The sequence below is a fragment of the Xylona heveae genome (genome assembly GCF_001619985.1).
Source record: "Xylona heveae TC161 unplaced genomic scaffold L228scaffold_10, whole genome shotgun sequence".
Taxonomy (NCBI): Eukaryota; Fungi; Ascomycota; class Xylonomycetes; order Xylonales; family Xylonaceae; genus Xylona; species Xylona heveae.
The window spans coordinates 836480-848737 of record NW_017264202.1 but is presented as its reverse complement, the minus strand read 5'-3'; the positions used below and the strand labels follow the sequence as shown (position 1 = coordinate 848737).

Here is a 12258-nt window from a genome sequence, read left to right as displayed (position 1 = left end):
ATATTGAGACTTGCCTGAATGTGGATGGAGGTAGATGGGAGAATTTGAAACTAGGGTCGGCTTCATGTGAAGTTGCACGTCAGAAACAGGAGCTGCTTGAGAGGACCAGGCAACAGCTTGATGAACAGTTAAATGCTATGGTGGATTGTCAAAGCAAGCACCTTGAGATTCCTATGCACAAAGAAAAGAAGAATACAGAATTAGTTGCCAACTTGAGAAATAAGATAAAGGACACTGATATACAAGACAGACCAATGAAAAAGCTGAGAAGGAGTTATAGCTACATGCTCCCAGCTCACACAGATTCTCCAGAGCATTCAAGTCAGTCTTCTTTGTGGATCTGATTGATTTACTGTGTGGATGCTAATGTTATTCATAGGTATTCATGAATTTCTGAGTGATGCCAAGCAGCATGAAGGACCACACACAAAGGCAGCAACATCTACCAGTCTCCATGAGTTACTTGTATCTTCTTCATCATGACAAATATTAGAAATGTTCAATGTGAATGATATGGAACTTTTGCTTAGCAGACAGGTCATAGACCAGTCTTTTTATGACCTAAATGATTGGCCAGAGGAGCTAGACAGACTGCCTGGGTGATATGGTGTTTACTGAGCTGAGGGAGGAGTTCATGTGTAGTAATTGGTAGCTTAGAAATAAAGTCAGGCTAATTTTGACAAGTACACAATGTAAAGCAAAACAATTGAGATTCTTCTGTATCCTCTATTTCCATCGTGACCCATGTGCTATGTGCCATGGAGCCTATAGTTATTCAACCAGAGGAGATTGAGAAAGTAGATGTTTGAGCCCAGCCTCTGCTCATTGTTTGCAATATCCTCCCTACAGCATCAGATGGGCAAGCTGACGTCAGATCTCCCTTCGTGGAATGGTTGGTAGGTGCAATGTTTACTTTCTTCCATTTGTGTCATCTCTGATGGTTACTTAGGATCTGACATGCTTTTGTAACAAGTACTTCTATCCCAAGCAGTATGCTACTGGGAAACTCCGATTTGAGACGTTTGATTGTGCAACTTGGCTGGTATGGGACGTGGAAGGGAAAGACAGAATCATGGTGCACATTACATTAAGTGACGTATGGATACAACACTCCCATCAGGAGCTGTTGGTAAAGAAAGATTCAATGTACTTCTGCTGTTTGAAACTACCTAATAATATACTAACAAGTGGCTAGGATCATCTGCAACCCAAGTTGCATCTCCATTCAGATATCACCAACAGAACTGGGAAATAAATTTTCAATAATTTGAATTGCTATGCAAGGGAGAGGATAACCAAATCTTCAATAGATAATGACTGTGTTTGCAAGACAATACTTTGTAAATGTGAAACTCAAATATCTCTCTCTTCATCCTCTCCTGTCAAACATGCTTTCCAGCCTTCAGGGAAATGGTGGAGGGCTAATTGCCCAAGCCAAGAAGTTTCTTTGGCTTCAGGCTCGTTTGACATATTGATTGCCGTCATGGATCCAGCTCCCATTGTTCAGGCAGCTGTTGCAAGGATGCTTCTTCATTGTCAGACCAATGCTGTGGTTGTTGGTATAGCTTGCACAATTGCTTTTTTGTTGAATTGCAGTGGGGCATTGGATTATTGTGGGTGCCTTTTGGAATTGGTGTTGACAAATATACTTGTCTTTTGAGTATGTTTTCTGGCACATTTTGCTGTTATATTGTCAGCTGTTGAGATCCTGTTGCTATGCCAGATGATACTAACTAGATTAAGATGGATGAATCCTGTGGTATATGATTTTCTGTGCCTAATGAGAAAAGTTTCTTCTATATCATGCTGATGCAGCCTCCTGTTTAAATAGCTTTGGTCTATGTAGAGGTAACAGTATATCAAACATGATCAAGCCCTGGGAGGTGCCTCTGGGAGTTGCCTCTGGGAGGTGCCTCTGGGAGGTGCCTCTGGGAGGTACCTCTGGGAGGTGCCTCTGGGAGGTGCTTCTGGGAGGTGCCTCTGGGAGTTGCCTCTGGGAGTTGCCTCTGGGAGTTGCTTCTGGGAGTTACCTCCAAAGCATGCCTTGGAAGCAATCAGAGTATCTATTTTCTGAGTCCACCTCAGCTCTTCTGAACAGCTTCCTCTGCATCCTACAGCACCATTTCAACTTATCAATACACAGTAGGAGAAAGACTTTCCAAGATGTCAGAGTCTACTCCCTGTCTGCGTTCCCCATTTTTGATTTCTCCTCACCTTTTCAATGGAGTGACTGGTGTTGTTTTCTTTGTCAGTGTCAAAATTGTGGTCAAAGCACCCTGGAGATTTGATAACATAAATGAGAGTTATGTTGAGCAGCAGAATGACAGTCTCATTGGCATCAAACACAAGAGTAAGATCTATGATGTTCTTGCCAGGCTGGAGAACTGGCATGCCAACATCATTGCCTGTTTTCTACACAGCAAGCACTACCTCTTCCTAGAGTGCCTGCAGGGAACTCTCTCTGAATGCATTCAGGGAAAATCACCAATCTCAAAGATGGATAGGGTACGATGGATCTATCAGGTTACAAATGCGATTGCATGGCTCAAACAACTTCGAATAGCACACTGCAACCTCCGCCCTCCAAACATTCTGCTTGATGATCGCAGCAATGCTAAGCTGTGCAATTTTGACAGTGTGTGTAATTATGGAGAGTACATTCAAGGGGCAACTGAGCCATATTACAAGTGGCTAGACTCAGGCAGCTTTGGTGTTGCTGGTGCTGCAAGCAAGCAATTTGTGATTGGAAGCTGTGGCTATTTCATTTTCATCAGCAAAGACCTAGTTCTATGCGAAGCAAAGAGCGACCTTCATGGAATCTTGATATTTGGCAGTATTATTCAAAAATGCTGGAAAAGCAGTTACCTATCAATCGCTGATCTGAAGTGTGAAATTGTCACCAGTGTTGATAGCAGAGATATTAGTGTAGGTGAGGGGAAGGTTATGGGAATGGATGAATATCACGAAAGGGTCCAAGAATGTGAAGAGTATCTGGAACACTGTGAAGCTGGTTTTGGAGAATAGGTATGCTAAGGAAGTGTTCATCCAATGTGAGGATAATGCCTGTGGCTTAGATAGGGCAGATGCCATTAAAGAAAAATCTTTCAGATCCTAGCTCACAAAAATTGCTTCTTTTGTCTTGTCTGTGTATCCTCGAATTCCCATCCATGTTAATGCATCTTCAAGGTTTGGGGTAAGTGTGCTTGTTGGTCCCAGAAGGTGTTGAAACGTCACTTTCATAGAAGGATCAGATTCCAAAAACAGGAGAATGCGTCCCTAAGCTCATGAAATACCAAGATTTCATTGCTAGACGAATTCGCTATAAAAAAAAATTACCAAACAGCATCGGACCGCAAGAAAGTGAAGCAACCATGGCATGAGGAGTACCTTGATTGTACCCTGGCTGACTGTTCAGGACAGATGCCTTAGTCAACTGTTGGTTGGGTGGGCAGATGCACCTTTGGAAACGGCGCCCGAGGCCTCCAGAAACGGCAGCCCATCTGCCAGCACGTCGTTATTAAGAGTTACCAACAGTCTACCTTACCTCAACGACCTACAATATCGAGTACACTCCTTCTACTGCCTAGTACGGAGTAGTCTAGCTCTCAAAGATTCTTACAATAGCTAACTCTCTATTCTACATAGCTTTATCTTATGTTAAACACACGGAAATGTTGGCAATCGATTTCTGCGGTCCTTCGGCGCCTCCTCTCTGCTTCTCAACGTCTTGCGCTGGACAAATATGGTAAAAGCGAGAACCTCTTCCGCCAGACCTCTGGACGATGGCTATGGAACGAGGCGCATCAGATGTCTCAGCATACAAGAAGCTTTAACGAATCGGCACTTAAAGAGGTGGCAGCCCGGGCCATGGGTATAAACCCCTCTAGTCACAGGATCCGCATAAAAAAGCTTGCTGAGGGTGCTTCCAATAAGGTTTTTGTAGCTGCCGAGCAAGGTCGACGGTTGATCATTAAAATGCCTGATCCTCTTGTTCCCGAGCACTTTATCACTGCTAGTGAAGTTGCTACAATGGAATATATGCGGAGCGAAATAGGAATCCCTGTACCCGAAGTCCTTGCATGGAGTATATCTAGTGATAATCCTGTTGGTTGTGAATATATCATTATGGAAGAGGTGCCTGGAATTGCTCTGAACACCACGTGGCATTCACTTGATGTCGACCAAAAGTTTGCCATTGTAGACCAAATATTGTCTCTTCAAACGCGTTTGCTTCAAGGCAGTAGCGGATTCAGTGGATATGGCAGCTTATATTTTACAGAGGATGCAATTACGCTTGGATTGTCCAAGCGGCAGCCGGTAATGGCCAAGGTCCCTCCACGCTTTTGCTTGGGCCCTCTAGCAAATAATGACTTTTCGGACAAGAGACTGAAGATGGCGGGAGTGGATGGCGGCCCATGTAAAGCACCTTACTATTAATGGATCAGAGTAAGACTAATCATGCAATTTAGGGCATCTGCCAAAAGATTATCTTACTGCTGTTGCCGAGTCCTTCATTACGAAAGTCAAAACTTCACAACATGAACTGGAACGTGGCCATTTTTTGAAGGAACCCTTTTCCTTTGCGGTTAATACTTGTAGCGACACCTCTCCAGCAGCAGCTATTGAGTTGTTAAAACAGTACGAAGCAGCCGTACCATATCTCGTATCATGCTATCAAGAGCCAGTCAACCTCTCTCGACCTGCGTTGTGGCATCGAGACCTGCATTCTGGCAATATTTTCGTCGCACCTTCTGGAAAAATCACTGGCATCATTGATTGGCAAGGCACAGTTGCCCTGCCCTTGTTTCTTCAGGCGAGAATACCTCAGTTTTTGGCTGTCGAATCCGGCTCTTTGCTCCTTGAATTACCAGATGGATTTGATTCTATGACCGAGCCTGAGAAGAAAAGGATATGGAACAACTACCGGCAGTCAATGTTACAACAGTACTATTTAAGTTCTCTTCCAGATGTTGCACCTGAAGTATCTCAAATCCTCGAAGGAGATCCTTTTGCATCCATTCGACAACTTGTCACTATCCTTGGAGGAGGATCTTTCAGTCGAGAGACTGATGTCCTTGTTCTCCGAGAACTCCTAATACATATTCAACGAACCTGGCCCGAGATGCACTCCAGGATCAGCAGCCCTCCACCATGCCCGATAAGTATTGGTCCAAATGAGCTGAGGCAACATAGAATTGATGGGCGACGATGGAATGAATTTAAAGATCTGTTACAACACTACAACATACCAGTTGCTCGAGAAGGATGGGTTCCAAAGGAAGAGTTTGAAATGCAAAAGAGGCAGCTTAAGGTTGTGCTAAAAGATATACTAAACTCGCTTGAAGATGAGAAAGAACGACAGGAATTTCTAGATAACATCGGTCGCTGGGATATAACTGATTGGAAAGGGCTTTGAATAAGAAATTGCCGGGAATTCAGGGATCGCGTGCTGATTGAAGAGCAGTGCTTTACTATGCTAAAGTCAACTTCCTTCATTCGGCTTCTCAAGTTCCCAAATCTAAGCAGATACATTCTTGATCCAATGCCTGCCTGACGGGTAACAAAGCCTCTGTCCTGCCGCTGCTTACAGATACCCTCTTTCTTCAGCAGCTCTTTTGAACTTCTCTCTAATAGCCTGTTGCCCTAATTTTTCACTCTTGCTAACTGTCAACGATATCATCTTCTTGTGACTTGCTGGTCCTCGGCCGTTTGCCTGAATGTTGACATCAAACTTGTCTTCGTCATTACTATGCTGTGGGCCATGATCGAGGCGGAGCTCGTGAATTTCATCGTTCTCCGGGGTTTGGGACCGGTAGAGTCCTCGTCCAGCACCAACTTTGCTTAATTTATTTACAATATAGGACCATTTGGCAGATAAATTTTCAGAGAGCTGGCGTGGGAAGGTGGGAGTAATAAGACGTCTTTCTTAAAAAGGTTCCACGGTAGAGTCTCGATTGGCCATGTGTGATCCATACCAATATCGCGGAAATTCAGCCTGATGGTGCTCTGGGTCAGCAAATGAGATAACTAATGTAGGTAGAATATCATACACAGAGCTTACAGATACAAGCCAGCTAGAGAGTATAAACCGTAGGTATATACAACATTGAAAGGATTTAAACTCTCGTATATCAATAATTACGCAAATATATATAATAAAAAGAAAGTATAACTCAAAATAATATTCCAAATCAATCTACAAAGAAACCCCAAAGGCTTTTTTGGTTTTTTGTTTTTGACATTGGGAATTCAAGATATATATCCTGTAGGACTGTGCATAAAAGAAACAGCCGGCACATCTTCTCGGCGCTGTGCCCGCGCATCCCCACGGTGTACAAGTCTGAAAAGCCGAGCCAGACGCAGCTCTACTAGCACGCGACGCGGGTATATGCGCTTCTCCACGTAAACACCACATCCAGCTCTCCAATATCCCATCGACAGCAATCCTTTATTTTCGAACACCAGTCTCTTCCCGTTGCTCCAATATCGCAGACTGCAACATGGCTACCGCCTCACCACTATTCGAGCCCAATAACGACGCCAACAATACCACCGACGAAGAATCCCAACTCGACGCAGAAATCGCATCCATTCGCGCGCAAAGTGAGTTCTCCTCCCCTCCCTCACACTCTTCAACTCCACTTCCTCTAAATCTCTACATCATTCCTTCTCCTCATCCATCTACTAACATTCTGTCTCAAGTCAAACATCTCTCTCAGCGCCGAAATACACTCACATCCACGCTGCTCGGGTCCCGCTCGACGCGCTCTCTTCTCCAGCGCACCAAGGACCAATCTGCCTCTAGTCCCTCAATTCCAGCTGAACCTGAATCCACTGGATCACAAACACCATCCGACAAGATACTTACCACCGCGCTCGAACGCGCCTCGAAACAGGCCAAACATAGCCAAACAAGTCTCTACCGCATGTGCGCCGGCGCAACCATGTTTGAAGTGCGCGACCCGGATCCCCACGCTGTCGACGACAGAAAAGTATTTGGTGTCCGATTAGAAGTTTGCGTACGAGGTATGTTACTATACGCTGATTTATCCATATGCGTACCCCTTTATGTCCCTGGCAAGACTAACAAGGCATGACCAAAAAGATAAATTTCTTCCGCCATACTATCTCCTTCTCAACCGCCCATACGCGCACGCGCCCACGGCGCTGCGTATCCACAGACATACCGTTCCGCCATGTATTCCCCTATCTGCACTCGCTGGGAAATACCTACCAGCTCCTCCTTCTCCCACCGCATCCACTTCCACTTCTACTTCCACTTCTACTTCTATACTTCCTACATCAGACTCTACCCCACTCAAACCGTCTAAATCCCGACCGCAAAACCTGCCCCGTCTGGTTCGCGACTTGCGCCGCGAAATCATCTCGTATCATCTTCGTCGCGCGGCGCTTGAGACGCTGCGAGACCGGTGCGGAGTATCTACTGCTGCCGTTTCTTCAAACAATTTATTCGCCGAATTCGCATCTGGATCTGGATCATCCGGACCATCCAAGCCATCCGCACCTTTGGACATACTCAACATCCACTCTCTCCACGACAGTCGAGACCCCGCCGCCACGCCGCACCACACCACGACACGCACACCCACATCTGAAAACGCAAGCACATCCGAAAACAAAATCAAGGCAATTTCCCCACGCGATGCCGAAATCACAGATATCCAAATCCTCTGGACGAGCGGACGACTTGCGCGGATCAAGATGCAGCGGAACGGCAAATTGGTGCATTGTGTCGTATACGGCTCCGGCTCCAGCTCCGGCCCTGCTGTGTCTCGCTCTCCTCTGTTTACCTCTCCTGCTCCTGCTCCCACGGGCCACGGCCACGGCCACAACGACGCGCTGCTCTCAACGAATGAAAAGGGGGCGGCAGCAGGAGGAGGTGGAGGAGCAGAAGAAAGAACGGACCAAGAAGTTCGAAATGTGACCATGCAACTATCGCAGGAACTGCAGCAGCACGCGAATAGTACAAAGGGGAAAGGGAAGGGGAAGAGGGAGGATAAAGTGGGAGGAGAAGCAGAAGAGAGGCAACGACAGCGGGATGTCGAGAGAAAGATAATGAGCGCTGAACGAATTGAGCGGCTAGGGGATATTCTCGTGGATATTGAACGAGGGACATGACTGACCACTGATGGGGAATTATTCTGTGTCTGAACATGTATTGGCATTGACCTAGAACCCGGGCAAAGGACTTGGAATGTTGGGTTTAACGAGACCCTGGACAATGAATTGAGAATATCAAGTCACTGAAATACATAGCACTTCACAAGAATAAAAAAAAATGACAGGAGCATGATAGCCATAGAGTGTAATATTCCATTCGTCCTGTCATCCAACCCTAGACTAAAACCCTAGAGCAATGTAATTATTGTGAGGGAAAAAAAAAAAAAAAAAAAAAAAAAAAAACAAATTCTGTGCTGCTTGTTCTGAGGTATCATTGTAAATAGAGCAGAAGATTGAAGAGGAAGCATAAATAAGCAAAGCTCTGGATGCAATGATAAACAAGAGAAAAGTAGAGCAAAAGGCAAGTTATTCGTGCTGGGAAGTAGAGCAAATGACAAATTGAAGTAGCAAGTCTGACCGATGTGCATTGCATCGGATTGAAAAACACTTTTTGAACGTGCAAAGTTCGGAGTTGTGCCTGCACACTTAATATGCTAGACGTCCTGCATGCCAGGACATGCACTAGAGCAGAGACACAGATAAGTAAAAGGGGAAGAGGAAAAAGAGCAATAAAGGGGTATCGACCAGCGAACTCCAGGCTAAAGAAACTAGGCCAGAACCAGATCCACTGCAGTCGAGGCTTAAGAAGAGAAGCAAGGACATATGAGCAATGGAAAATACAAGAGAAGATATTCAAGGGAAGCAAATAAACAAATTGACCAGTATTGCATGACAATAGACGTGCTGTGGTATCCATGACCAAACGCCTGACCCGAGGTCGAATGATGCTCGCTCGCAGTGAATTGAAAACCAGAGATGAAGCGACTCTGATGCACGTGGAGCATCCAAATCACAAGTCGTCGCGATAAAGTAAAACAAATGTGTGTGCAAGGATGAACATGCTGAAGTGTAACCGGTCCTGGAGCTATTGAACAGATCACGACATACATCTAAGCTTGCGATTGAGCTTCGAGTCGCGGAGTTGAATCTTGACCTTGTTCATAAAAATGCTCCGCGAAATGCTGAAGGTCAGAGTCCAGTCGAGGTTCAGAGGGCGTCGGAGTCTGAGTTTGGAGGCCTGTCCCGTTCAGAGCTGACACAGATTGGCCCGTACCATTCACGAGTTCCGCGTCATTGTCCTCATTTGGGATTGGGAATTCAACTGGTGGAAGAGGCCCAAAATCCAAGTGGTGCTTCTCCTCCAGTTTTTTGCGAAGAATATCTTCAGCAAGGATCCACCGAGCGACAAGCGCCTGCTTTCGGTTCTCAAAGACTTGGGCAAACTCGCTATTTTCGTCTGCAAACGCTTTACGGAGACTATCAAACTCTTGCTTGTTTCGCTCCTCCATGCGATTATACTCATCTTCTTGCTTGTCCGTCAGAGCTTCCAATTGCTTTGCTTGACGCTCGCGTAAGACGTTAATCTTCGCTTCATGTAGACGGTCCATGTCGTCGCGAGTCTTGTATTGCTGGCGAAGGTCTCGCAGATTTCGATCGGTGACAACGCGCCCGTCTTTGCCGGTTGGGCCGTAGCAGTACGCCTCCATATGCTTCAAACGTACGAGACAGGACTTGTATTGCTGCTCCAGAGAAGTCCGCTGTTCCATTTCCTCAGCAACGTGGCGGTCTTCGAGATTTGTAGCGTTCGTTCGATGCTTGAATAAGGTATCATGTCAGCAAAAAGAAGGCTCGCATTTTCTTGTTGTTCAGGACAAAAACACTAACCTGTTCCACGAGCTCACGTCCGGCCGCCTCGTGGCGAGCTTTCATCTCGGATTTGCTCTCCTCTTGGCGCGCATATGATAGCTGTCGCTGATTTCGCTCAAAACAAACAAAGCGGTCTCGTTCCTCTAATTGCTCGTCTCGGAGAGATAAAAGCTCCTTGTTTTCCAAACTTCGCTGCTTGGCTTCCGCCGAGCTGACTGATCGGACCGCCGCCGAGGACGACGTGGACAATGTGTCGACCTTAAGGCCTGCCTGCCTGCGCCTGAGCTGGTCTGGCTCTTGAGGAGAAGGCAAGAGTCCCCGACTCTGCCATCGCGGAAGATTTCGATGCATCGCTTCCATCAGGACCTGCCGTTGGCTTTCGGTAAGCACCATCTTGACCATGGCACCAGGCACAGGGTTGAGACAGCATCTCGGCGGCAATCTGGATTCATTATCGATAGCCTGAATAACAAGCCGATGGAGACAGGACCGACAATAGCTGTGGGAGCAGGGCAGGGTACAAATTGGCGAGCTCAGCTTAAGGTCGTTTCGACACGTGGTGCATGAGCGACTTCCCGACACATTAGCTCCATTTGATCTTTCAGCAGCCTTGTTGGGCCAGGAGCCAACAACTGACCTTGCAGAAGCACCTCTTCCTTTTGTAAAACCAGAGATGCGCTTAATATTCCTCTTCACACTGAAGGACATGCGGGCAGAGCCAGAATGGACAGGACTCGCTGGCGGGGCCTGTGGCTGGTACGACAAAGACGCTGAGGAACCATTGGTGGTTTCGTCTCGGATAAGGTCCAACAAGGCGTCATATTCATCAAAGGAGGGTAAGCTGAATGAGCTGTCGTTCCTCGGGGAGGTAGGAGAGAGCGGACCAAGAGTGAGGTAATGATGATCGGTTGAGCTTCTGGAAGTGATGCCAGTCGAGATGGAGGCACGAGACGCGGCAAAGTCAGAGCTCAAATGTGTCGACGCCACAGTGAGAGCAGAGTCAGCAGTGGACATGTGAGCCTTGCGTAGGAAATCAGCGTCTGCGGGAATATCGAGGCCAAGGTCGGCAGCTTCATGGAGGTAATGATCGTTCAAGTTGGCTTCAGTCTCGCCGTTGCTCAGCCGTAGCACCTCAAGTCGATACAGAAGGTCATCATCGTCCCGCACACGAGGAAACGGGAGCGAAGGTGGCATGTCCGTCAGAGGACGGGCCTGAGTGGCGGCCATGCGTAACCGGGAAAGAAGCGTGATTCAGGTCATCCAGTGTTGCTCTCTATTTTAAGTAGGAAGGAAGATAAAACAGAGAAAGGAAGGAAGGAGCAGTGGGGACAAACTGCTGGGACAAGAGTCGCTCCTGCCGAAAATGATGTGTTGACGAGACCGTCACCGTCGGCACTGGAATAGGTAAGGTAAAGTGAGAGTGAATGACGAGTTTGCTTAGAAGTAAGTTAAACCAAGTACTCTGCACTTGACTGTCATTCAAGCAGTAAACTATTACTTGTATTGGTAGGTCCCACAACAGCCGCGGATCTGGCTGAAGAGGCAGAGAGGGCTATCGACAAGTCGGGTGGATTCGAAGATTTAGAGGCGTGTAGATCCTCGCAACCCTTTCTCAGCAAGGAAAGGGAGATGGACAGTGCTGTGTCGATCCCCTTGTCGCGGGGCCGCGAGCAAAAAAAAGGACGCGACCAGTCAGTTTTTGTGAGTGACTTTTCGTGAGGTATCGGTTTGAGATCAAGAAAGTGACGGGAACTATGACCTCGGGCGCTGGTGGTGGTGATCTTTGTACTAATTACTTGATACGAGGGGAGACCTGACCAAGAATGGTCGAATGGGCTGAGGAGGGTCAGATTTGCCTTGATTGGCTTATTGTGATGCGGCGCCAGGGGGCCCGAGAAGAGAGGGGAGAGTCAGAGAGGGGAGAGTCAGAGAGGGGAGAGTCAGAGAGGGGAGAGTCAGAGAGGGGAGAGTCAGAGAGGGGAGAGTCAGAGAGGGATGGTGAACACACTATGGGTTCAGATGTGTTTAATTAAGAGAGTGTGAAGTTGAATGAATTCAGGCGAGTATCGCTTCTGATTTCTCCAGCTGTGTTGGACAGGGAAGTGCGTGTAATACTTAGATTGATATCATGCACGATCATGTATGATGTGAGAAGGTGTCGAGCAGCGTAAGGGTAATGGCCGAGCCAACGACTTGGCGCAGGGAATCGGAAGGAAGAAAGAAAGGAAAGAAAGGAAAAAAGGAAATAGAAAGTATTGCAAGGGTAACGATAACAGAATTCGGGTATGATCAAGATCTATTCTGCCCATTCCCCCACACTCATCATCCGGATTGATAATCAACGTTGACTCTGTCACTGGGGGAGTGGGG

General features: G+C 46.9%; 5 protein-coding genes across 5 annotated transcripts; 2 read left to right on the top strand and 3 right to left on the bottom strand.

The window, feature by feature from the left end:
- Positions 1-1869: 1869 nt before the first annotated feature.
- L228DRAFT_270499 (hypothetical protein) lies at positions 1870-2391 on the bottom strand (the record flags this gene model as incomplete). The annotated part of the gene is made up of 2 exons (XM_018335411.1): positions 1870-2070; positions 2215-2391. 2 exons carry the CDS (start codon positions 2389-2391, stop codon positions 1870-1872), a joined length of 378 nt encoding a protein of 125 aa, XP_018185983.1.
- A 105-nt stretch (positions 2392-2496) lies between these two features.
- On the top strand, positions 2497-5812 carry L228DRAFT_285134 (kinase-like protein; the record flags this gene model as incomplete). The annotated part of the gene is made up of 4 exons (XM_018336309.1): positions 2497-2925; positions 3416-3586; positions 3646-4417; positions 4470-5812. The coding sequence occupies 4 exons, from the start codon at positions 2497-2499 to the stop codon at positions 5414-5416; spliced, it is 2319 nt and encodes a 772-aa protein (XP_018185982.1). The 3' UTR covers positions 5417-5812.
- A 586-nt stretch (positions 5813-6398) lies between these two features.
- Positions 6399-8395, top strand: L228DRAFT_285133 (hypothetical protein). Its single transcript, XM_018336308.1, has 3 exons — positions 6399-6603; positions 6703-7026; positions 7106-8395. Exons 1-3 carry the CDS (start codon positions 6501-6503, stop codon positions 8137-8139), a joined length of 1461 nt encoding a protein of 486 aa, XP_018185981.1. The 5' UTR covers positions 6399-6500; the 3' UTR covers positions 8140-8395.
- L228DRAFT_27478 (hypothetical protein) lies at positions 8297-9035 on the bottom strand. Its single transcript, XM_018335608.1, has one exon. It carries the CDS (start codon positions 8936-8938, stop codon positions 8453-8455), a length of 486 nt encoding a protein of 161 aa, XP_018185980.1. The 5' UTR covers positions 8939-9035; the 3' UTR covers positions 8297-8452.
- Positions 9036-9131: 96 nt separating this feature from the next.
- Positions 9132-11115, bottom strand: L228DRAFT_240946 (hypothetical protein; the record flags this gene model as incomplete). Its single annotated transcript, XM_018331293.1, has 2 exons — positions 9132-9836; positions 9907-11115. 2 exons carry the CDS (start codon positions 11113-11115, stop codon positions 9132-9134), a joined length of 1914 nt encoding a protein of 637 aa, XP_018185979.1.
- Positions 11116-12258: the final 1143 nt, after the last annotated feature.

What these genes read in the sequence shown, in the direction of transcription:
- L228DRAFT_285133 (XM_018336308.1), top strand. Translation starts at nt 6,501, where the DNA reads ATGGCTACCGCCTCACCACTATTCGAGCCCAATAACGACGCCAACAAT. An exon ending in CGCATCCATTCGCGCGCAAA is followed by an intron (nt 6,604 to 6,702) that starts GTGAGTTCTCCT and finishes TTCTGTCTCAAG; the next exon opens with TCAAACATCTCTCTCAGCGC. An exon ending in ATTAGAAGTTTGCGTACGAG is followed by an intron (nt 7,027 to 7,105) that starts GTATGTTACTAT and finishes ATGACCAAAAAG; the next exon opens with ATAAATTTCTTCCGCCATAC.
- L228DRAFT_27478 (XM_018335608.1), bottom strand. Translation starts at nt 8,938, where the DNA reads ATGGATACCACAGCACGTCTATTGTCATGCAATACTGGTCAATTTGTT.